At 46.0% G+C, this 24,721-nt stretch overlaps 1 protein-coding gene across 3 annotated transcripts; it reads left to right on the top strand.

The window, feature by feature from the left end:
* The first annotated feature begins 13,146 nt into the window (after positions 1-13,146).
* LOC311157082 (biotin-dependent 3-methylcrotonyl-coenzyme A carboxylase beta1 subunit-like) lies at positions 13,147-24,083 on the top strand. Of its 3 annotated transcripts, none has more exons than XM_084211486.1 (13): positions 13,147-13,188; positions 14,108-14,597; positions 16,531-16,727; positions 17,603-17,781; positions 18,573-18,653; positions 18,830-19,008; positions 19,730-19,922; positions 20,942-21,033; positions 21,218-21,374; positions 21,895-22,017; positions 22,387-22,529; positions 22,854-22,935; positions 23,850-24,078. In XM_084211486.1, the coding sequence occupies exons 2-13, from the start codon at positions 14,119-14,121 to the stop codon at positions 23,931-23,933; spliced, it is 1,989 nt and encodes a 662-aa protein (XP_084067612.1). In that variant the 5' UTR covers positions 13,147-13,188; positions 14,108-14,118; the 3' UTR covers positions 23,934-24,078. The 3 variants fall into 3 exon arrangements, with proteins under 3 accessions (XP_084067612.1, XP_084067611.1, XP_084067610.1); XM_084211484.1 differs by lacking the exon at positions 13,147-13,188 and adding an exon at positions 13,462-13,514 and having other exon boundaries at positions 13,763-14,597; XM_084211485.1 differs by lacking the exons at positions 13,147-13,188; positions 21,895-22,017 and adding an exon at positions 13,460-13,514 and having other exon boundaries at positions 13,763-14,597; positions 23,850-24,083.
* The last annotated feature ends 638 nt before the right edge of the window (positions 24,084-24,721 follow it).

Genomic DNA, 24,721 nt, shown 5'->3' with positions numbered 1-24,721 from the left:
GGAATTTTATCTTCTGGCTGCCACAGACCACACAATGCTGAATAATTCAGCTCCTCAATTACTCATCCTAACTGGGAAGATTCTGATGTGTTTGCTGGTGTAGATCGGTGGGGAGCTCAGAATTTCAAGATGAGATTTACTAAGTGTGTAAATTCTTTGTAAATAGTAGAGGAAACGCCAAACTGCCTTTTACCAGCTGAATTTACATTAGGTGAATGACTAAATTTACATTCACCAGCTGATTTACATGAACTTCCCGAACTGCTCCTGTGTTTTTGTTCCTTTTGGAAAGTTCAAAGACAAACACTTTTTGATGGAGGGAGGGGGGAAAAAAGAAGGAAAAATAAGAATAAGAAACTTTAGGTGCAGGTAGGGGACAGACCACAGTGCAGAAGCTGCTGTCACCACTTCCCACCCTTTCCCTGCCCGGATGTGGATCTAGGGATGGGATTCTGGGGATTTGGATCTCTGAGCTGGGTTCTGAGGCTCTGTGACTCTGGTGAGGCAAGTCAAGAACTCCCCCAGTGTGAATTAGTCATATTGAAGGGGGTTTAGGAGCATGGAAACAACAACTTCACATGAAACGCTGGGAATAAGAGACCTCTGATGAAATGTTTACGTGTTTCACAAAGACATAAATATTTGGAGAATAGCAGAGGACATGGCTTGGCCTGGGCAGGCTGGAAGCATTTACCTGATTAGCTGGCAGCAGTTGCAAAGACTTTTCCTTGGCAGCAGCCCCAGCTCTCCCCAGCCCTGGGCACAGGAGTGGTCCCTGCTCCGTGCTTGTGAAGCTGTTTGTGGTGCTGCACAGGGGAACCAAGGCACGCTGCAGGGAGAGAGAGGGGGGAAAAGGGATGGGGGGAAATTGTTTCCAGGTGGAGCCTCAGACTGTGTCGCATTCCCGGGCTGGGTTGCTTCAGGCAGAACTCAGCACTTTGTCCTGTCTGCACACAGCACAGACTGAGCAGCAATCTGGCTGGGAGAGCCTTTTTTGTGTTGGAAAGGGGATGTGGATCCTCGCTTTTCCAGCTGGATCGATTTCCCATCCGGTTCATCAAGAGGCTGTGTGAATTCTTGTGCAAGTGGGGGGAATGGGATGAGGGATTCATCCCTGTCAGAAGTACACAGGGGGTGCTGGCTCTTGGTGATTTTGGTGCTTGTGGCCTGATTCACAGCACAGCTACACCAGTCAGGCAGCTCTGCTTCTTCTCTGTGTACTGGGAGATAAAATCCAGGAGAAACTGCGGAAGGACAGGAGCACAACCTGTTCTGAGGCAGCAGGAAGCGTTTCCCAGGGCAGGACTATTTCTGGCAACACTCTCCCAGCTATTGATCACAAGTCTGATGTTGTGAATAACACTCTGATCTGGAGTCTGTCTGCAACTGCTATTTTTGTAGGTGTAGGGACTTCTTTTGGATGCAGATATTTTGAAAAACAGCCAAGCTTCCCACAATGTGCTTAATAAAATTACTTGAATATATAATAATGTCAAGTTGCAGCAACGTGTGGGATCATTTCTGAGAGCTTGTCACTGCCTCAGAAGGTTTGGCTGATTAGAACATTTAATGAGAGGTGTTTGGCAGAGGGCTGGGACAAGATCATTAAAGACCCTTGCAGCCCAAAGCATTCCAGGATTCTATAACTCCATGAATTTAGGATGCAGGGATTTGTTTACATTTCAAAGTATATAATTCCAAAATTATACCTCATTGCTATTTTGCCATTCTGAACCTTTGTTTTCAATCTCTCTTTGATTTGCAAGGCCAGTTCAGGACCACTTCAGCCCCAGTCTGTGCAGAACAAGCATTTACCACACAGCCCCTCGTGCCAGGACAACACAAGGTTGGGAATAAGCAGTTGGAAGTGATAAAGATGCTGTATCTCGAGCCAGTGCTGCCACTGACAAATGTCTCACAAAACAACCTGGGAGGAGGGAGGTAAAAAAATCAGATGGGGGTGAGCTGAATGACATGGGGGAAGGGATTTTTAAATCAGCATTCCCACTGGAAAAATATTTTTCTTATGCATTTCTGCCATATCTGTCGTGTCCTCAGGCTCACAAAACCTGGCTGGGAAGAGCTGAAAAGGCCTATTTGTTCTCAGGATTTTTCATGCTTCTGTGATTCTCTGGACTTATGTATCTTGTACATGCATATGTAAAAATCTCATATTTCAGTTATTTTTTCTTTTCTTATATTCCTGCCAGTGAGGACTTGCTGGACACTAAGAAGGCATTGTTTAAACACTTCCCCTGCAGCTCCACTGGAAAGCTTCAATCTGTCTTACTAAAGAGAAAAAAGAGATTAATCATTCTTGTTTTGTGCTTTTTATTCTGAAGGCTTGATTCTGACAGTGAAAGCAATTTGTGGGCCTCAGCTGTGATGCAGACACTTTCCTCCTGTTGTTTGAGTCATACCCACCTTATTTTATCCAAGTTTTTCGAAATAACTCTCTGAAAGGTCAATCTTAGTTTAGTAATTGGGATTTGGGGGGTTTGGTAGGAGCACTATAGCTCCAAATCATTAACCTGGACATGTTATTCAAGGAAGGAAAAATCCCTCCCCCTTTTCTCTGGATGCCAGCGTGAAGGTGACACTGTCTGCTCACCTGTTTGCCTCTCTGGAGAGGTAAGCAAGGAGCAGAACATGCCTGAATTCCTTCTGCACAGGAGAGCTGAGCTGGGGGGAATAATTGACTGCAGATACAGACTGACAATAAATTAGCACACCCCCAAGAGTCTGGAAGGAACAGAGGAGGAGCAGTGAGTCATTCCTGAGTCATAGAGCCTCCCTGGATTTATCCTGGGATGAGGTACTGCACGCACCACTCCTTGATCTGGTCTGCCTCTAAAGGACAACCCTGAAAATAATTGTGGAAAAATAAATGCTAGCAGCAATCATTCCTTGGCAGCAGCAGGCTTTATTATGTTTTGTAAGAGCCTCCCTGTATCAGGGCAGTGTTTTGATAAGAAATGGTGGAAAAGATGCAGAGCAGGTTGGTTTGGCTGCTCAGGCAGGCTGCAGTCAGGGGCTGTCCCATCAGCCCTCTCTCTCAGCCCTTAGCAGGAGCTGTGGGGGCTCTTTGGGGAAGGTTTTGGGGATCAGTCACAAATCCCTGCTTTGTTCAACAGGGCAACACTTACTGTGCTTTTTTCCCACTCCTCTTTTCTGTAGAGGTTGTGCCAGCTGGGAGCTTTTTCCCTGTTCAGCTCTGTTTGATGCCTGAGGGCCCAGGGATGTCCCAGCCCTGGTGTGCTCAGCTCCCCTTCCTGAGGGCAGGGATGGAGGAGACCTCTGGCACAAACAAAGCGTCCTGCAATCAAAACCAGCTGGTTTGCACTGGGTGGGAGCCACCACTGGGGAATACCAATTGTACCAGGAGCTTTCCCAGCCCAGCCAATCTCACAGAAGGGATTTGTGCCCATCCTGAATTCCTTGTTCCAGGAGCAGAAGTATGTGGGAAGCCCTGCAGACTCCTGTGCTCCGGTGTGCTCTGGTGGGGCTCTGCCTCCACTCTGATATTCCAAGGATTGCATTCATTGGAGTTTTTGGTGAGCTGATAAAATTCCCTGTCTGGCAAGGAGCTCTCAGCTGTGCCAGATAAAACCTGTGTTTTCTGCTTGGTTTGCAGCTGGAGGGGCCCAAGCAGAGCCAGCACATGATAAACTCCAGGAATGCAGGGAGGAGGAGGAACAGTTCCTCCCCTAGCAAGGATCTATCAGATCAGGTTGCTCCATCTCTGTAACTTCACCCTGAACCTCCCACCTTGTTCCACATTTGAACAGGCAACAGGTTAATTAAAACTGAACAGGCTTTCAAACTTAGGGAGGGACCAGCAAGTTAAAACAACCCCAGAACCTCAGCTGGGGGTGCAAATGGAAGGAGAGCTCTGATTTCTCCTTGTCTAACAAACATCTTTGTGCTTATTAGATCTCTTTACTTGTGAAAGTTTTATGAATCTTGAGTGTATTTAATGGACTATCTGTGCAGGGGTCTTAGTGACAGTTCTATTTTAAAGATGATGACTGTCCACTGTAAAAATTCATTTTCCTTCTTCCTCTTGACTGAGAGAGGACCCAGAAGATGAAGCCTCCAGAACTAAGTATCATAAGCTTTTAAAATGTTTGTAAATAAATAAATTTCCCTATTCCAATTACTTTTGCACACACCAAGTATAGTAAAAACTGAGAGATTTGTGTTAAAGACTAGTGCTGAGTTTAAGATTTAGTGACCTAACTGTGGTGGACATTGTGCTGAACCATTCAGTGTCACCAGTGGTGAATATACCTGGAGAAAAAAGCCAAATTCATTGGAAATGTCATTGCACAAGAAGGAGCCTTTATATCTGTGACTTTTCTATCAGGTGGAGTCCTGGATCATCAGCAATTCTTACTTCTTGCTGCATGAGTATTAGTTATCATGGGATGGTTTGGGTTAGAATTGACCTTAAAGCTCATCCTGTGCCACCCCTGCCATGGCAGGGACACCTCCCACTGTCCCAGGCTGCTCCAAGCCCTGTCCAGCCTGGCCTTGGGCACTGCCAGGGATCCAGGGGCAGCCCCAGCTGCTCTGGGCACCCTGTGCCAGGGTCTCAGTAAGAAAACAATCTAAAGAAACCAGAATTCCCCATTAAAATCTCCTTAAGATCAGGAAAAGAGCAACTCCCAAATGGCAAGACAATGGGCTGTCAGTGAATTCTCTCGGCCCTGGTTTCTCAGATGCTGAGGCCCAACATTCCAAAATATCTCCATTCTCATTTTGCCTCAGAGAATTTGATAACTCAAAGAAATAACCCAAAAGCTTCAAATGGGAGGTGCACTCAACACAGATTGCTCCTATGCCCAACCTGGCAGAGGGAGCAGCACCTGAGCGACCCGCTGGGGCCAACCCATGTCCTGGAATGCTGGGAGCTGCCAGCCCTGCTCTCCTCTGGCAGTGTCCCAGCATCAGCCGCGTCCGGCAAAGAAAGAGCAGGCAGGAATTCGCAGCATTCCCGCTCGGATTAATCGCGGCGGTCCCGCTGCGCCTCAATGAGCTGGGCTGGGATTCGGAGCTCTGCTGGGGAGGGAGTGCTGCTGATTCCTCTGAGCTGCTGGGGAGAAGTGACACAGAGAGCAAAGGGTGGGGGTACAGAGCCCCTGATGCCTCAAGTTTTAGCTTTTGTTTTTTCAGATTCTGTGCTGCTTTAGTGTGCAGTTCTGGGCTTCACATCAGGGCATGCTGAGCTCTGTGCACAGAGCAGGGAGACAAAACAATTCCTGCTCCAGCTGGGCACCAAGGACAAATGATCCCAATCTCAGCCCCAGAGCACAAACCCCGTGGGCTGGAGAGAGAAAAACAAGCAGGGTGGGACTGCAGGGGCTGAAGCTGGGATGGGACAATGAACTGCAAGGTGCAAATGGAGCAGAGCTGATCCCAGGGAGAGACCCCGTGCCCGGCCGGGCATTTTGGGGCCATTTTGGTTCATCTTGGGTGCAGCCCTGGCTGGGCTCTGGTGCTGCCCCAGGTGGGTGCATGGAGGAGATCCTTTGGATCAATCCCTGCTTTATTCTGGAGCTCTGCCCAGCCCCTGCTCTGGGGCAGCCTGCACAAGGCATCACTCCTTTTCCCAGGTGGGCTACGGAGGAACAGGGAAATTCCAGGCTTTGTGGCTCTTCTAACCCCTCAGCAGCTGCCCCAGACCCTCCTCCACAGCTCCCTCCTTTACAGGCTGGACAATAATTAAATATCAAATTATAGCACTCTTTTTAAAATGAGAGCAAATGTAGGAGGGGTGGGAAAGCTCTGGAGGTGTTAAACTTCCCAGAAACTCATCCCAGACTTGGAGAGTCACTCAGGAATCTGATTAACCAGGTACCTTGGTACTGTGTGCAAACGTGCATGGAAATTCTGCCTCTAATTATTCAAGGCCAGGTTGGACTTCCAGTCTATGGAAGGGGTCCTTGCCATTGGAATCAGATGAGCTTTAAGGTCCTTTCCAACCCAAAACATCCCAGGATTCTATTCCATGATTCTGTGAAGATTTTAATTCTGAAATTAAAATTCAGTGGGGTGACTAGTGAGAATATTTACATAATATCTAGCGTGGTGACTCTGAGAATATTTACATAATACATCCATAAGTATAAATGCAATAAACAGAGCAAACAGCAACTGGCATCTGGATTATTTGATGAATTATAAATATGAAGCACAATTCTGAATTTTGCACTGAAAAATTTACAGAAGACACATTGTGATCATACTGTAGCAAGGAAATAAATGAAAATTAATCATTTTAAACACTGTTAGGATTGAAATTTATGTACAGACACTGTGTAATCCACCTGCAACCTTTCCTCTTTTTTAACATATTGGTATTTGTAGATTCAGATGAAATAGATTTAATAAGAGATTAAATAAATGTGGATTAAATAGATTTAGATTAAATAATATTTTTCACTATTTCTTTTACCTTTATGTTTCTCCTGAGTTCTGAAGAATCCAAAAGCTGCTGCAGTTCTACAAGAAGAATTCCTGATGCAACAGCCATTCCTGCAGTTCGTAATTACTCTGGCATTAATGAAGCTGTTAATTACACCACTGCTCTTCTGCTGAGACCAAAAGATACAGTCAGAGACCTAAAAATGAAAATTTTGGTTTTATCTTCAAAGTTTAAAATGTTACAGCTGGAAATGTCTTAGAGGTTTTTGTGGAAAAGTTCCCTCTGCTAACTGGTAATCCCAGCATGGTTCTGGAATTTCTGTAGCATCATCTCGGTGAATATTCCAAAGTTCCCTCTTTGTTGCCTGGGTGGTCAGGACTGGATTTACTGGGAGGCAAAGAGAGCTGCACATCCAAAGCACCAGTTCCATGTGCCACAGGAAGCTCTCAGTGACACCTGCCAGCAGGAGAACTGCTTCTCCATCCCTTTTTCCCATCCTATGGATACGTCCTGCCTTATTCATAGAAATTCCTCATCCAGCACCTACGCCTGCTCAAGGTAATCAAGTGATGGGCCAGGTCTGGAACCAGTGAATTTCCACAGCCAGTTCCTGCTTTCACAGTCCTGATTTTATTGGATTAGTCACTTGCCAGTACATTGACATTTCCTTCCATTTCTTTACAGTTATCTAGAAGAGCTCCTTAGAAGCACTGCTGTGCTGCTAGTTTGAAAGCCTGTGTTCATTTTTTTTACTTCATTTCTAACAATACCAGCTAAAAATGTTTCCATCAGAATGGAGAACCCACTGGTAGGGGGTTTTGTCACCTGAAATGATTCAACTGTGGCCATCAAGGCTGAATGTTGGAAAAAGGATCCAGTCAAACAAACTGGGGGAAATCTGAAGGCCTCTTTTATGCACCAACAAGGCTGGCAGCTGCAATAGGTGAGCCCAGCTCAAAAAGATTTTGAATTAAAGGAACTTTCCGGTGCCTTAGGGGTTCCAAGGAAGCTTTTTCCTTGAGAATCCCACCCTCCCTCTCCAGCCCAGCCGAAGGGCTCCCTGCTGAGCCAATGTTTCTCACACACAGCTCAATCAAACCAAGGCTCTCAGGCGGAAGATGATCCAAGTGCCCCGGAGATGAGAGGTAACCCATGGTGGGCTGGAAAAACCAAACCCTCCCACCAAGCCTTTAAAATGTACCTTAACCCTTCACAGGGTTCTCTAACTCTAATTTTAATTTTTCCCTCTTTTTCTGCCATCATTAATTCTTCACTGGTTCATACCAGAGACATAATTTTTAGTGCACCAAACTTAGCAAAATATGTTACCAATAACTAAAATTATTATTAATATATCAAGGGAGTACATGCAAACCAAGGGTAAAACAATTCCAGTTGGAAGAGGTAACAGAATTTTCACAAAAATCTAACTATTAATTTTTAATAATGATTCCATTTGAACTGTAAATATTCACACAGGAGTTACCAGCAGGAGTAAAATAAGCTACTTGATGTGTAAATCCATGGGTTCTTAGAGACTTGGGGGTTGTAGCCCTGATGTTTGCCAGAGGTTGAGATGCTGAAGTGATTTTTTGGAACCCCATTTCTGTCTGTCATTGCAAAATGTGAATTCACATGGTACCAATTACTGGATCTTGGACAAAACAAGTAGCAGTGAGAAGAAACCCCTGTGGTTTTTATGAGAATAGTAAGTAGAAGTCAAGAAAACATTTCATGCCAAGAGGATCAGGAAAACAGGAACTGGAGGAGGATTTTCTGGTATAACTGCAGCATCTTGTTTGTGATTTTCTATGTATTCTTCCTCAGTTTTGTTGCTTAAACTTTGCACCATAACCCAAGGTAGGGATATTTTACAAATCATGGCAAACTTAATTGAGTTCAAAGCTCAGAAACGAGGTTTTTGTTTTCAAAAATGTGCTCCATGATTTCAAAACTATCCAGCTTTGCTGAGGACTTTGCTGACAGAGAGTGGGGCTGCTGGCTAATGGGGTGCCCCAGCACCCACATAGAGGGTCAGAGTTTTTAAGCAGCCTTATTTATCCACCAGGATCCTGGAAAAGTGCAGAAGAGGGAACAGAAAACTACTTGCAGTGCTTTGTTTCCTGATTTTGGTACTCCATCGCTCTGGCCTCTTTCTGTGGTGAGCAAATCACAGCAAATGGTATTTTTATCCTTTTATATATTACATGCTTGCAAAAATTGCTGACAGAAACTGCCAACAGGCTGCTCTAATCACTATAATGCTGCTTCACTGGCAAAAGAAAAGCCTTTTTGCTTTAACCCAGACCATCTGCTTTGGGGGCTTTTAATGATGCAACTCTGCTGGCATTTACAGAATGAAAACTTTTCTGCTGTGACCTCAGAGCGGGGGATCAGCTCTAAGGGGATGGGAAAGAAGAAGGAGGGATGTTAAACTGGTCTGAAGGAGATGAGAAATGCATGAGGAAGGTGAGGAGCTGCAGATTTGGAACACATCTAACCTCAATTCTTCTTTCAAGTAATGTTTTCCTGGAAACAAACGTGTCACATCCCCCCCAAAGGTGCTGTGAGTAACAGCAGCTCCTACAGCATCGATAGGATATTTACTCAGTGATTCACCCCCTTCCTCCAGTGTTTATCTGCCTGCCCTGACCACATCCAGTCACCAATTACTAGCTGGGAACGACCTTACAAACCCATGGGCAAGGCACTCCAAACGCTCGGGCACAGCCTGAGGCTTTGGTGTCAGCACTCGGTGCCAGGGGTTTGCATAGGGGAATAAATCCATCAGCACTTTCCTGGAGTTTGCAACTGAATCTGCATCTCCTCTCACCCACAAAGAGCTTTTGGATTACCTCAGAACACTCTTGGTTAGGCCTTTGAAACTGAAAGCAGCAGATCTTCACGCAGTTGTTGCACTTCAAACTGTACAAGAGCAGCTGCTCAGAGGTTTCACCCACCTGGGAAGCTAAAACCAACAGGTTTTGACTCATGAAAGTTATTTTTCTTCTGATTTGGGTATCATCACCAGTTACCTGCATCCTCAGAACAAAATTCTGTTCTTTACAGTTCTTACCAGTGCAATTTAGGACACACTGGCCCTGCAACAGGGAATTGTACACCCTATTAATTATGTACATACTCTTAGTTATGTACACATTATTAATTATGCCTTAATCAGAAGATAATTCTATACTCTCACACAATTCTTCTGGTTTTGCTCTGTGCACTTTTTGCAGGAATAAGGCAAACCAGAAACTCACATTTCTCAGTGATGGAAACAAGAGGACACATTGTTTGTCCTCTCCAAATCATCTGTGGTTCCACAATTGGAGTTATTATGGGATTATTCTCGGGATTGTCAACTCTTTGTGGCAGCAGGCTGAGAAGCAGGGAAGGATAAACGAGTTAAAAATACTGTGATACTGGTAAATGATGTGGAAAATGATTGTGGCTAAGGGTTTGATACTAATACATAATTTTTTAGAGGTGTTGTAATACAGCTGCTGTCTCATACAGCTGTGATGAACAAATAGCGCACAAAACTTCCATGACTCAATGAATCACCCTCATCTTTTGGCACAGCTTGGGAAGACATCCCTGGATCTCTGTCTGGGGATTCAGAAAACCTCAAACCACGCAAAAAAAAGAAGCTGAGTAGTATGGGAGCATCTGATAAACCTTCAGTGGGAATGGCATTTATTTACTGAGGGTCAGGCTCCCAAGTTCTCCCGTATCTTCCAACTACTTCGTTTAACTCCTTATGTTCTCTGGGATCTTGCAGCAATTAAAATAAACTTCCTAATATTTCATATAAAATCCATACTCTCCCTCAGCACACCTGAACAGGCTCAGCTCTTCCTTGGGGTAGATGCAAACAAGTGAGATTCTCACACAAATCAAGATAGAATTACTTTCTTATCAAATTTGTTTTGAGTCAAATCTATTTTAGAATTATATAAGTCCTGAAAAACCCTGCAGGACTGTCCAAGCCTGTTAGCACTTCTAAGTAAACAAAAAACCCCTGCTTTAATTTAGCCCAATTTCCAGGCCACCATGGTCAGAACCCAGCTAAAAGCTCTTTGGGCACTAAAAAACAAAATCTAAATATGAAACAGAAGCTCCACAAGGAGGAGGGCTCTGTGGGAACCCTCCTGCCTTTGGTCTGACAATCCAAAAAGTGTGTTCTGGTTTCCCCCAGCATCCGGTGCACTCCAGCAAAGTTTCTAAGTTTAAGCTTCACTCAAAGCTTCAGTGTTCCTTAAATGGCACAGCTCAGTTTGGCTGGCAGAGCTGCAGCTCATGGTAAAGGAAGCCACCACCACATGAACATTTTCCCTAAATGCTGCTCTATATATTCTCAATGCCCAGCTCAGGAGTCGCTAAAATAAGCTCCTAAAATAACAACTTCAAACGCTACACAAGGCTGCAGCCTCTCACAGGGGCTGGGTTTTCCTACCTCAGAGTGCCTTAAACAAAGGATGCTCCATGCCATGACAGGAGAGGAAGGCTGAGCCCAGCTGGAGGACTTACATAAGTCAATTAGGATCCGTTGGCTCTTAATTAGAGGATTTGTTATTTATCCCAGGCTGCCTCCCAGTACAAACTGGTGGCTGACGCCTTCTCTCTGGGATAAACAGGCACTCAGAAATGTGGGGGCTGTTTCTTTCTCCTTTAATCTGAGCAAACAGCATTTAACTTTCATGAGAATGAAATTAAATTACTCTTCTAAGCCTGAGTGAAAACCCCTTACATACAGCAAGTTCTGCCTGTGACCACTAATTCTGTCTACTGGAAAACCTGTAAAATAATAAAGAATCAGTGAATCATTTAGGCTGGAAAAGAGCTTTGAGGTCATCAAGCCCAACTGTTAAACCAGCACTGCTAAAACCACCACAATATAAGCCAAGAAACTAACAGCAAATGGTATTTATAGAAAATCTGCACATTAAAATCACATATAATGAAATTGCTATGCAACACCAGTGATTCAGCGATAACGTCTCCTATGGAAGCCTACCAATTCTGGAAAACGAAATTAGCATGAAAATATAATTGGACAAGAGTCATTGATACATTCACAGAACAGAGAACTCAAAAATCTTATGAATCCAGGGAAATTATATGTGGGTCAAATTTAAAAGGAGCCCAGAAACACCAGGGAGCCCAAATCTCACTTCAAACACATATCTAAGTGTTTGCATCTGCAATTCCTCCTCCAGAAAGCTGAGCACCACCACCAACTCTCTGAAATCCAGACTTCTTCAAATGTATTCTGCTTTAAATGGATTTCTGTCACCACTCCTTCCTTCCCCATTATCACCTGCACCACAGAGAGCACAAAAATTCACAGATATCCCACAGGAAATGCAAAAGATCTCTGTAAAGCTGCACAGTGACTCTGTCTCCTCTTCAGCTCTTCACAAGTTTCTCAAAGTGTTGGGAGAAAAGAGCTCTGGCTACACCAGGGAAGGAGGGAAGAACTGAAGTGAGCAACAGCCATCCCCAAAAATGCCCCAAAACAGCCTGAATGGTGCAGCAGCTGCTGAATTAATGCATGGGCTCCATCAGGAACCTCTTGTGGCTGTATCAGTCTCCATCAGTGGTTTTGTTAAATGTCATTGTTCAGACCAGAGGAGGCTGCTGCAGGGATGGAGCCCCTCTGGAGCCAGGCTGGGAGAGCTGGGGGTGCTCACCTGGAGAGGAGAAGGATCCAGGCAGAGCTCAGAGCCCCTGGCAGGGCCTGAAGGGGCTCCAGGAGAGCTGCAGAGGGACTGGGGACAAGGCCTGGGGGGACAGGACACAGGGAATAGCTCCCACTGCCAGAGGGCAGGGCTGGATGGGAGATTGGGCAGGACTTGTTCCCTGGGAGAGTGGGGAGACCCTGGCAGTGGTGACTCTGCAGTGTCTTTGCTGCCCTTGAGTGCTATCTTTCATCTGGCAGAGCATCTCTGCCCGCTGTTCCCGGGGCTCTCCCTGATCCAGCACAGATCTTCTCCCTGTCACAGGGTTTGGAACAGCCACAGGGACTCAGGCACATCCCCCGGGACAGCTGAAGCCACCCAGGGCAGCGGCATCTCCTCCCACAGCTCCACCTGAATTGAGCTTCTTGCTGCGAGGGAGCACAGCACTGAAAAGTGTTCTGTCTGCTATAACTGTAAAAGGACAGCAAATATTATTTTAAATTATTATATCTCAGGAAATTTTAATTATTACCCTCAAGATTTTTTAATAACATATATAACGTATTTACCTACGAATTCCAGCCCATGCTGGATACTTTCACTCACGAACATATTAGTCATTCCTTAATTATTGCTACCCAGCCTTATTAATATGTATAATAGGGATAAAGAGCTCCCTGGCAGAAATGCATTTTAATGAAGGCACTGAAAGGCAACACACAGTAATTTCTAGAATGTTGTGCCATGGTTGACAATAGCAAACCAAAGCAGCCCAGAGATGGGATGAGGTGTGGAAAGAGAAAAATCAAATTTTTTTCAATATTCTAATGATAAACTGAATTTCGGAGAGGACACCTGGGGCACAAGGCACACAAGGAAGAGGACGCCCAGAGCGCAGGACACTCAGGGCATGGAACGGCAGGTACAAAGGATGTACATGGCAAAAAACACTCAGGGCACAGGACACCAGGGACAGAGGACACACATGGCACGGGACACAGGACACCGAGGGCACAGGATACCGGGGGCGGGCCGCTCTGCGGAGCCGCCTCGAGAGGCGGGTGGGGACCGGACGGGGTAAGGAAGGGGCGGTGGCGGCAGGGTCGGCCGGGCCGCGGCGGGCACGGGGCGGGCGGGGAGTGGGGCCAGCGGGGGCCGGGGAGCTCCGGCCGAGAGGCCGCGGCCCCGCGCTCGCTACCCGGCTCGGGCGGCCCCGGTCCCGGCCCCGCTGCGCTCCGCAGGCCCGGCTGGGCCCACCCGGCCCGGCCCGGGGCGGAGCTGTCCCCTCGCGGCTGCCGTGGCACGGCGGGGACCGGGGGTATCCCTTCATGGCCCCCGCGGGTACAGGGGTGTCCTCTCCCGGCCCCCGCGGGTACAGGGGTGTCCCCTCATGGCCCCCGCCGGTACAGGGGTATCCCTTCATGGCCCCCGCGGGTACAGGGGTGTCCTCTCCCGCCCCCGCGGGTACAGGGGTGTCCCCTCACGGCCCCCGCCGGTACAGGGATGTCCCCTCACGGCCCCCGCCGGTACAGGGGTGTCCCCTCACGGCCCCCGCCGGTACAGGGATGTCCCCTCACGGCCCCCGCCGGTACAGAGGTGTCCCCCTCCCGGCCCCCGCGGGTACAGGGGTGTCCCCTCACGGCCTCCGCAGGAACCGGGGTGTCCCCTCACGGCCTCCGCAGGAACCGGGGGTGTCCCCTCACGGCCTCCGCAGGAACCGGGGTGTCCCCTCACGGCCCCCGCGGGAACAGGAGGGTTCTCTCCCGCACCCGCAGGAACAGAAGTGTCCCCTCACGACCGGCTGGAGTCAAAGTGGCTCCTCACGACCCCCGTATCAAAGCGGGAACCAGTGGTGTCCCCTCACGGCCCCCGCGGCAGGGCAGGCCCCGGTGGTGTCCCCTCACGGCAGAATGGAGTCAGAGCCTCCCCAAGGGGCCGCGCTGCCACCCAGACGGGGGAACCTGCTCTTTAATTCCTGTCACTCGTTGTCCCTCAGCTCTCGGGGCGATGTGGAGCCCGGCCCCGCTGTGCGCCCTGGGCCGGCGGCGCCCCGGGCCCTCCGTGCCGCTGCAGCCGCTGACCCGCCTGCTCCAGAGGGAATATCGGGAGAAAACCCCAACCCGCCTGCTCCAGAGAGAATATCGGGAGAAAACCCCAACCCGCCTGCTCCAGAGGGAATATCGGGAGAATACCCCAACCCGCCTGCTCCAGAGGGAATATCGGGAGAATACCCCAACCCGCCTGCTCCAGAGGGAATATCAGGAGAAAACTCCTTTCTGCCTGCTCCAGAGGGGATATCCCGAGCTGCCGCTGCCGAGGCAGAGCTGGGGAAGGACGCAGCACCTGCCTCCCCGCCGGTTTTTCAGTAATAAACCCAAATCCAGGCATCATCCCAAAACATTCCCTGTTCTAGACGGTCGTGTCCCCGCCGTGTACCAACATGTGTTCCAAGAGAATTTAAGGAACAGCGAGGCTGTGATTAAAAGGTAATAATGCGGTTTTGTGGGGTTTTTGGAGCATTGCTATTTGTGACATGGTGTAAGAGTCACTTAGGTGCGCTTTGGGGACTTTTAACATGTGACAGTATTTGCCCCATGGAGCAATGTAGCTGCCCAATCCCTGGAAGTGTCCAAGGCCAGGTTGGATGGGGCTTGGAGCAGCCTGGTGTCCCTGGATGAGCTCTGAGGTCCTTTCCAACACAAACCCGTCCGTGCAATGTTGACTGAAATACCCAAATTCGAGGTGCAAACTATTTAAAACAGTGCCATGTGTTGTTTTGCATATATTGCCGAGAAATCCTTTTTCCAGACCTACATAACATTTGTTTCGTGTTGCATTTTGAATGCAAAGACGTAAATGGTGACTCACGCACTCCTGACAGAGTAGGGGATGGGTGCTGCTGTCCATCATCATTTACAGATAAAACGGCAAAGTGTGTTTTATGTGTTTGTCCCGAAAGATCAGATGGCAAAATTGCAAAGGCCTTCATTCAGGGCAGTGATCCACGAGCTGGAAGCAAAGCTTTGGAAAACACACTGTGCCCTCCTGTGGTGGCACTGAGGACATGAGCAAAATCCTGTTCCTCCGAAGTTTTTCCAGCCTCCATCGTGTGCAGGGAGCTCAGATCACAGAGTCACACCCAAAGGGCTCTGTGAGTCTTTGTGTCAAACAGCATTTACAGTTAAAGGTGATACATCTAGGGAAAAATGTGTTTGAAATAAAGGAAGAACTTGGTTTATTTAAAACCAAAGTTGAGGTACCGTGTTTGTTTATAGTTGATTCAGTTTTTTACCTGTACGTGGTGCGGCCCTGACAATACCATTGGGTAATCGCTTCCTCCCTGTGACAGTGCAGTGTTACCTGCTTTTAGTATATCTCTCAGATTTAGTAATTTATTCCATTTCCCACTTACTGATTTTTGTCAGATAAACTTGTTGCAGGACCTGACAGAGGAAGCTCTTGGCTGGATTATTCCCAAGAGCAGGTGGAACATGAATGTTCATGCTGAATTAGGACAGGCAGGTTATGATACCCTCATTATTATATATTATATTATTGGCTTTATTAAACAGTTTTTTTGATAACAAAAGTGAAATGTTTGCTTTAAATAATAGACCTTTGCTTTTTACTAAACCATGGAAAAACAATAATCTGAAAATGTGGATCTAGCTTCATTTTCATGCCATTTGTATGAAAACTGTGCAATATATTTATGCTCAATCTGCTAAAGGGTAACTTGTAAGGAATATGGTTTGGGTCAGGAGGGCCCTCAGAGCCCATGCAGTGCCACCCCTGCCATGGCAGGGACACCTCCCACTGTCCCAGGCTGCTCCAGCCCCAGTGTCCAGCCCAGCCTTGGGCACTGCCAGGGACCCAGGGCAGCCCCAGCTGCTCTGGGCACCTGTGCCAGGGCCTGCCCACCCTGCCAGGGAACAATTCCCAATTCCCAATCTCCCATCCATCCCTGCCCTCGGGCACTGGGAGCCATTCCCTGTGTCCTGTCCCTCCATCCTTGTCCCCAGTCCCTCTGCAGCTCTCCTGGAGTCCCTTCAGGCCCTGCCAGGGGCTCTGAGCTCTGCCTGGATCCTTCTCCTCTCCAGGCGAGCACTCCCAGCTCTCCCAGCCTGGCTCCAGAGGGGCTCCAGCCCTGCAGCAGCTCCGGGGCTTCCTCTGGACAGGGCAGGATGAGCTTCTCATCTACCAACGCCCCAAATCCTCCCAGTCTCCTCTCCATCCCTTCTCCCACAGCCCGCGTTTGTCCTTGGGATTTTCCCGGCCCAGGGCAGAACTCCTGAGGCTCCTCCGGCCCCACCTCTCCCCCTGTCCGTGTCCCTCTGGAAGCCACCGCTCCCCTCCAGCGGGTGACCGCACCCCGCAGCTTTGTTCCCATCGACCGAAACTTTGGGGTTTTTCCATCAGGTACTCGGAGCTGCTGGAGAGGGTGAAGGAAGGAGGGGGAGAACACGCCGTCCTGCGGCACACGCAGCGCAACAAGAAGGTGTTCGTGCGGGAGCGCCTGAGGCTGCTGCTGGACGATGCAGATTTCCTGGAGCTGTCCCCGCTGGCAGGGCTGCACCTGCCCTACGGGAATGTCCCTGCTGCCGGCTGCCTCACGGGTAATGGGATGCTGGGGGCTCTGGGAGAGGGAAACGGGGGGAAAAGGATGCATGGAATAAAGGTTATGGGGTACTTTACTCTCTGAAGTGCTTTCCTAGGAAAAGTGAACACTGGTTTTATCCAGTTCTTATTCTCAACAGGGAAGAGTTCAGCCACTGCTGGTTTACAATAATGGGAGAAACCTTTGAAAGAACAGTTTTTAATTTCTTATAGATTTAGTAATTCTACTTGCCACTTACTAATTTTTGTCTCAAAAATTGTGGGGTGATGTGGCAAATCAGCTGTGTCCTCTTAAAGGGGAGAGGACAAAGTTACTGTGAGAGACAGGAGCTGTGACATACGTTTTGAAGTGCTTTTCAATCACAAACAATTGCATTTTCTATGCAGACATTGTCTCTTTAAACTGAAACGGCTCTTCAAAATGAAAATTCATTGAAATTGAATGAAATTCAATTTTATTCAATATCAGTGAGATTGCATTTAGAAGAGTGGTTCCAGTTTAAAAAGTAACTAGAAGAACGGTGTGAAAACCCTTTTTTTTCATCACAGATTGTTATATTTTTGAGTTTTATACGGGTAATTTTTAATTGCCTTCCCTTTTATTTCAAGGGTTGAGAGTTACAGTGATTTTTTTCTGTTACATTGTCACCAGAAGTAAGTAAATTTTTTTGAGTTTCTTCTGTCATTTTGATTAATTTTTTTAATACTGTCATTCCAGAGAAGACTGTAGATTTCTTCCCTGTGTGGTATTTTCATATTAATTTGGAGCTTCTTGATGTAGCATTACTGAGAAAAACTCCTGAAAAGGTTTGCCTCCCTTGCTTTGCCTGTTGCTTTAGAGAGTCCTGATAAATATCTGTGGTACTGCTTGCAGGAATTGGCAGAATCTTTGGGATCTGGTGTGTCTTCATTGCAAGTGATGCCACTGTGAAAGGAGGAACCATTTACCCAATTGGAGTGAAAAAGCAACTGAGAGCCCAGGAAATTGCCATGGAGAACAGGCTGCTGTCTGTGCACCTGGTGGACAGTGGGGGAGCCTTCCTACCCCTGCAGGTACTGCTGGCACTCTGCAGAGCAGAAAATATCAGTATTTATTTCACCACCTGGGCTAGTCCTGCACCTCCTACCTGATCAGAGGTTAGAAACTCCAGTGAGTGTGCTGAACTGCTTTTGTGTCTGCTAAATGAGTGCATAGTGGGATGTGTCTATTTTCACTCCAGAATCTCTTAAGTGTTCTGTATTTTACTGCCCTGTTTGTGCCAGTGGTGCACTAAGCTCTGTGGCCTTTAAAAGTGGAGTTTTTGCAATTCTGATTGCAAAATAGGAATTTGAACAGGTTCTTTTATGAAATGCAGAGATCATCCTGTCATAGAGACTCTAGTTGTCCTCTCTCCAACTGAGGGCAAGCACACAGGAGAATTTACCTGGAATTTTAAAGTTAATTAAAATTATTAAATTTTAAAAGTTACCTGGAAGTTTACCTAGAATTGTATCCAAAACTAAGTAAAAAAGGAAACTGACGAAGGCATTTCACAGATGAAGTAGAACTACCACCCTTCCCTTCTCCACATTTACAGTCAGTTTGTGTAGAATATATTGATTGCAGAAAAAATCACAAAACTTAATCTGTACTTTCAAAGCAAATAGGTATTTTTGGGGTATTTGACAACATATAAAGAATGAATACCATAATGAATGCTGTACATGAAAGGCTCAGGAGTGATTATTAATGGGGACCTTCCCAGTGTCAGTTTTGGTGTGTTTGGGAATGAATGGAGTGAAAAGGAAGCATCAAATTTTGTAGTTACCATTAAAAATCCCTTTTTCTTTTCCCTGCCCCTCAGTCAGAGCTGTTTCCTGACAAGCTGCATGGTGGCAGGGTTTTCTACAACGAGGCAATCATGTCTGCCATGGGAATCCCTCAGGTACAGTGCCATGGGGAGTGCAAGGGGGTGTAGGAAACATGTAAATGGGTAGTAAATTTTCTGGTTTGTTCCCCAAGTGCTGTGATTTAGCATTTTCTGCATTTCTGAAACAACTTTGGGCTTGTTTTTTTCTTTCCTGTCCCCTCTCCAGCACTGCTGTGTCTGTGTCCCCTCAGGTGGCCGTGGTGTGTGGCTCCTGTGTGGCTGGAGGTGCCTACATACCCACCATGGCCGAGGAGTCCGTGATCATTGATAAAATTGGGACACTGTTCCTTGCTGGGCCACCCCTGGTGAAAGCTGCCACGGGAGAAGATGTCTCTCCTGAGGAGCTTGGAGGAGCCAGGCTTCACTCACAGTATGTGGAGTTTTCTCAAAAGCAGGGAATTCAGCATGCTCAGCCTGAAAGGAATGTGGCATTGGCATTTCAGAGCAGGACTAAGAGTGGAACCTGTGGTCACGCTGGCTTGTCTTCTCAGGTTCAGGGGTTTGGGTTAAATCAGCCAAATGGAAGTAAAATAAAGTTATTGATGGGGTGAGGCAGGGACTGGACAGGTTGGATTTGGATCTCTATTGTTCCACATACTTCTTGAACAACTTCAGGCAAGTAATTTCCTCTGTGCCTCACAGGGAGCAGCTACAGAAGAGGGATGCTATCTCCTCTTTTCCAAGGGTTTTCCAGAATACATGTATTTAACCCAACATGGAATACATTCCTGTCCTTATATCTTGGCTGCAAACACCTAGTTTGAAGTAATTCTTGAGGTTTGCTTTCCCCTTTGCCCTTTTTGATATTGTCTGCAGCAACAGCATCACAAAAAATAAATCCCAAGGTCTTTCTTTAATCCAGATAAACACAAAAGTCATGGGGAAGATCAACTCCTTACTGTGAATTTAATTTCGGATTGGACTGCCCAGAAATTCCACTGAGTGACTGCTTTCAGCTCATTCATACAGAAACAAATTACACAGTATTTCCCCAGGGCATTTGGAGAGTCTCAGCTTTTTTCCTAGAGTTTGGGTTTTCTCTCAGCATTCAGAACTCATTAATTTAGTGCTAATGAATGTCTCTCTCGTAGAGTCAGTGGCTGCAGTGACCATTTTGCACCCTCAGAAGAGGAGGCCTATGAGTGCATCCGTAATGTTGTCTCTACCTTAAACTGTGAGCCGGTGCCAGAGCAGGACAGGGAGCCTGACAGTCCCTTGTACAGCCCTGAGGAGCTGCTGGGCCTGGCACCACGGGGTTACAGCTGCACTCTTCCTGTCAAACTGGTAAGGGAACAGGGATTTCATTCCTGCATCCTTCGCTCTGCTCTGTCCCACAGCTCCAGATTTTATTCTGAATTATTACCTCATCTATTGCCAGCCTGTCTTAAGCCTGAAACAAAGCAGGAGGGAAACAGTTCTGTGGGATTATAGAAAATATTTACATTTATTATTAAAATATTTATAATAAATAATTTATATTTATTATAGAAAGTATTTAAATGTTGATTATAAAAATATTTAAGCATCTGAAATCCTGCTGGAGATAAAATAATCCCAGATTGTGCCAGAGCTGCCCAGCTGATTCCATGCATTGTTGGGATGCTTTCTTTATGTCTTGCACTGTGTTGGCTGCCTTGAGAACATACACCCCTTTAACGTCTGTGTTTCCCTTCCCCTGCCTTTTTGTTTCTTCCTCCCAAGCATTCAAATAATGTAAAAGAAATGGTGAAATTACTGACTGAAAAAACAACACACCTCAAATCAAACTTGTTTGAGGTTGGGACGGACACTAAAGCTTAAGCAGAGACATGCAGAGCTGCCCACGCTGTGTTCTACGTGAGATTTTATCTCCATGGTTGTGAATGCAGTATCTTCTCCAGTGGTAAATCCCTGCACTTGAGGGAATTGACTATAGAAAGCTTTGAAGGCAGCTTTTAACTGTGTTGGGGAAAAGCATGGGCCATATGAAACAAACATTTCTTCTGCACAAAATCTGAAACTGCACACACTGGGGTTTGGCTTTTGCTATTTTACATTTTTATGCGCAGTGGAACAGCTGTGCTTTGTAAAATTAAAATAATTTTGGAGTTGACCTTTGTCTTAAAATACACAGTTGGTAATTAAACTAAACACGAAGTGGATGGTTTGTGCATATTGAGCATTTAGCAAGTCACCCAAAGACCCTCTGTGCTCATCTGGCATAACTCAGGTCTGTTACTGTTTGAACAGAGCATTTTTAGCAGAACTCTCCTATTTTCACCTGAAATTCTCTAGTAAGGCCAAGTCTGTGTGTTTCTTTGCAGATCCTGAGCCGGCTGGTGGATGGAAGCAGATTCCAGGAATTCAAGGCCACTTATGGGACAACATTAGTGACAGGATTTGGCCATGTGGAAGGGTATGGCTGGGAACATTCCCCATCAAAATGGATGCACGTGCATTTCTCAACAGCTTTTGTGGCCTCAGCAGGTTCCACACCACTCCAGTCATTCCTGGGGCTCAAAAGGGAGAATCATGGAATTGCTGAGGTTGGAAAGGACCTCTCAGATCACGGAGTCCAACTGTTCATGTTTGTTCTGTAGGCACTTGGTGGGGATAGTGGCCAGCAATGGGGAGCTGGCTCACGACGCTGCTCTCAAGGGCAGCCACTTTGTCCAGCTCTGTGGCCAGAGGGGAATTCCCATCCTCTTCCTCCAAAACACTGCTCCACAGCCAGCAGGGCCTGCCAGCATCTCACAGGTATGGCATGTTTGCTTCCATGCATTTCAAACAACTCTAAGTTCTTGTTGGGCCTAAAGTTACATTTTCAGAATTATTAACTGTTAGGAAAACAGTTTTTTTAACCACTCTTGATGAAGCTTTGTAATAACTTTGCTAATGGGGAAAGATTTAAGAATTTTCTCACTTGAATTTTAAGCAGGCCTGGATGCTGATATAAAGTGATATTGTTCAGTTAGCAAGGCAGGCTGGGAAGTTTGGGATTTGCTTTTTGACATTGAAATACAGCTTATTGATTCCTCTGCTAACTCTGCACTCCAGAAAATTGGCTATTTCTCTTTTGAAAGTGGAAGCATTAAAGCCCAGTAGGATTTGTCCTGGGCTAAGGAAAGTAAAACCTCCATTAGATCCCAGATCTGTTTCTGCAGAATGGTAAATAAATAAATAAATAATTAATTAATTTAGAAATGCAAGTTTGTTGGGAGTGGAGACAATCTAGAATAAAGTCTTAAAGGATCTAAAATACCTATTTTTATTCCAGGCAGAGGCTCATTCCAACAGGCTGAAGGCCCAGGCCTCCATGATGGCTGCAGTTGCCTGTGCTGCTGTTCCCAAAATAACCATTGTCATTGGAGGCTGTTTTGGGAGTGACAGCTATGTCATGGTATGGGTGGCACCAGCCCAGGGCTTGGGGACACACCTGTCACACTGCTCAAGTGTCACTGAATTTCTAAAACACAGCTGGGGAACTGAGCTCAACTCATATTTAAGTAAGAAATGCAACAATGCATGTGATTGCTAAGAATTAAACATGGAAGAATTAAACATGGAAGTGCTTGGAATTCAAAATTAAATATTAAAATAGAAATACTGAAGGCAGTGGGGAGGTGGTGGTTCCTAGCACAGGGTGTCTGTCCTCATACAAATCCACCTGTGCTCCATCCTGCCTAGCCCATGGTTGTTTCATCCCACAGACACTTTTTATGATTCATCTGAGTGGGTTTGTTCTGTTCTTTGGTTCTTTTCATTGCAGTGTGGGAGATCATTCAGTCCAAACTTTCTGTTCCTGTGGCCCAATGCAAGAGTTGGTCTTGTGGATTCTCAACATTTCCCCACAGTTCCACCAGCTGGGGACTGGACAGGAGAGGAACTGGAGCTAAAACAGCTGAAGGCGAAGTAAGGACATTCAATATCAACCTGACAGGGATTTCATTGTTAAATTACCTGCTTTTGATCATCTTACAGAGCAACACATCCTGACTAATGAAACAAACATGCATCTACTGCAAAAATATTTTAAATTTCCACATAGTTTGATGTCTTTCTGTTTGGGTCTTCCCATTACTGCAGAATGGTCAGCTGGTTATTTGCTGATTTTAACAGCAGTGCTGCCCATTTTCTTCAGATGGATGGATTTTCCTGTTTCATCTGTAAATTATTTTCCCTGCTTTGCTGTTTTTATTGTGCTTTTAAGCCTGTTCAATTCTCTGCCCTCTCCAGGCTAGAGGAAGAAAGCAGTGCCTTTTACTCCTCTGCCAGGCTCTGGGATGATGGGATCATTCTACCTCAAGACACCAGGAAGGTGGGTTTTCCTTTTTGGACATTTTATTCTCCAGTCTCACAGTGGGTGAACATGACTCACTCAGGGTTGGCAGTGTGCTGATTCCAGACCTGGGGCTCCCACTTCTCACTCCATGGAATTTCTCTCTGTAATTCTCATCCTGTCTCTTCCCCATTAGTTTATCAAAAAAATTTCTCTTGAATTCTGGTTACTGGACCATAGCATTTCCTCACTGAGCCTCTCCTTTGACTTTACCATAATTTGAATCTCCATCTGAATCCCTTTTTTCCATGTAATTACCCATGTCTTCACTCTTTGGAGTTCAGGCTCCTCAGAATTCCTTTTGTTTCCAAAACATTCTTTTACTCTAGGATGTTGCTTTTTGCAATTTTCTCTTCCTGCTTTAAATTTGCTGTGTGCATTTCGGATGCTCCCCTGCCTTTTTATTGATTTGAAATTGGCAGACATCCCTCCTTCCATTAGGTTCTTTCTGAAAGCTGCTGCCTTTGTTCTTTTATTTTTCCTTGTTAGATTGTTTATTAGCAATAAAAATCTTCTCTGCACTTCTGAAGTTTGTTTACTTGAAGATCTCAATCTGTCCTGGTTTCAGCGGGGGTTAAATCACAATACAACCCTTCTAAATATGGTGCATATTTCTGGAACGATGTGGATGATAAATATTTTCATGGTGTTTATGGGAACTTTGATAATGGGAGAGCACCAAGAAGTTTTTGTAGTCCTAGAGCCCTGAAATTCCCACTTTATGAGCTACACATGAAAATAAGAGAGTTGAACTGTTCATTTTACCTCGTTCAGTGTTTCACAAACAAAAGGAACAAATAAATAAGCGCAGAACCAATGAGTTGTACTGGTTGGGTTTTTTTTTTTTTTTTGTTTGTGGCTCATTGTTTATATTGTTTTTTGTTTTTAATTAGGTGATTGCCCAGTGCTTGGACATCATGGAACAGAAGAAGTACCAGGCTGTGTCTCCCCGTCCCCATCCCATCATCAGGATGTAACGGCAGCCCCCTCAAACCAGAACCCTCTACCAGAACTCTGAGTATAAAGATTTTCTAATTCTTTGATACCATTAATAAAAGTGTTGAACAATTGAAGACAAACAAGAATGCCAGATTTTAAATCTTCTGGCAGGGAGTTTTTATTCTCAACAATAACATCTTTTAACATCAGCTGAAAGTTTATTTTGGGAAAAGGAAGGATTAAGCTGAACATCTGTAGCACTCTAAGGAAGCAAAGTCAGCCCAAAGGGTAACAATTGCTTGATTTTTTTCACGTCTATGTTTTAACATGAAATCCAGAAATCAAGGAACTGCACTTGGACAAAAGAAAGGGAAAGGAGCAAACACACAGGGGAAGGTGTGCAGTTTGCAGCTTGGGTGAAGAACAAAACTCTGCCTGCCACCCTCTTGGGATTCCCAAAGCAGCTGTGGAAAACTCCACTGGGATTGCTCTGAGGATACTGCAGCAATGACCAGGATGATGCTTAAATCCAAAATCCTTCAGTATTGGCTAAAAATTCTGAACCATGTAACAGAGCACAGCCAGTTGTACACAATGTTACCACATGTAAAAGTGTTGAGGTTACTCTCTGCTCTTTCAGCTTCTTTCACTCTGCTGCAGCTACAAAGTTTAATTTTGCATAAACAGAACCTGTCCACCACCCCCAACTTGCGGTTTAACTGGAAATGATACCGAAGGGTGCATTTAAAAAATACCTGATTAACCATTTTGAAGAATCATTGACAAGACTGAACTGCTTGATCTGAGTTAAGCAGCCCCACAAATG

This window comes from Fringilla coelebs (genome assembly GCF_963513975.1).
Source record: "Fringilla coelebs genome assembly, chromosome: 9".
NCBI lineage: Eukaryota > Metazoa > Chordata > Aves > Passeriformes > Fringillidae > Fringilla > Fringilla coelebs.
The sequence above is the reverse complement of the archived record's forward strand: the minus strand, read 5'-3'. Positions and strand labels throughout refer to the sequence as shown.

Bases quoted from the DNA above. Each gene is read 5' to 3' on its own strand.
- LOC311157082 (XM_084211484.1), top strand. The intron at 18,654-18,829 runs GTACAGTGCCAT...GTGTCCCCTCAG, and splicing joins CTGCCATGGGAATCCCTCAG to GTGGCCGTGGTGTGTGGCTC. The intron at 19,009-19,729 runs GTATGTGGAGTT...TCTCTCTCGTAG, and splicing joins GGAGCCAGGCTTCACTCACA to AGTCAGTGGCTGCAGTGACC.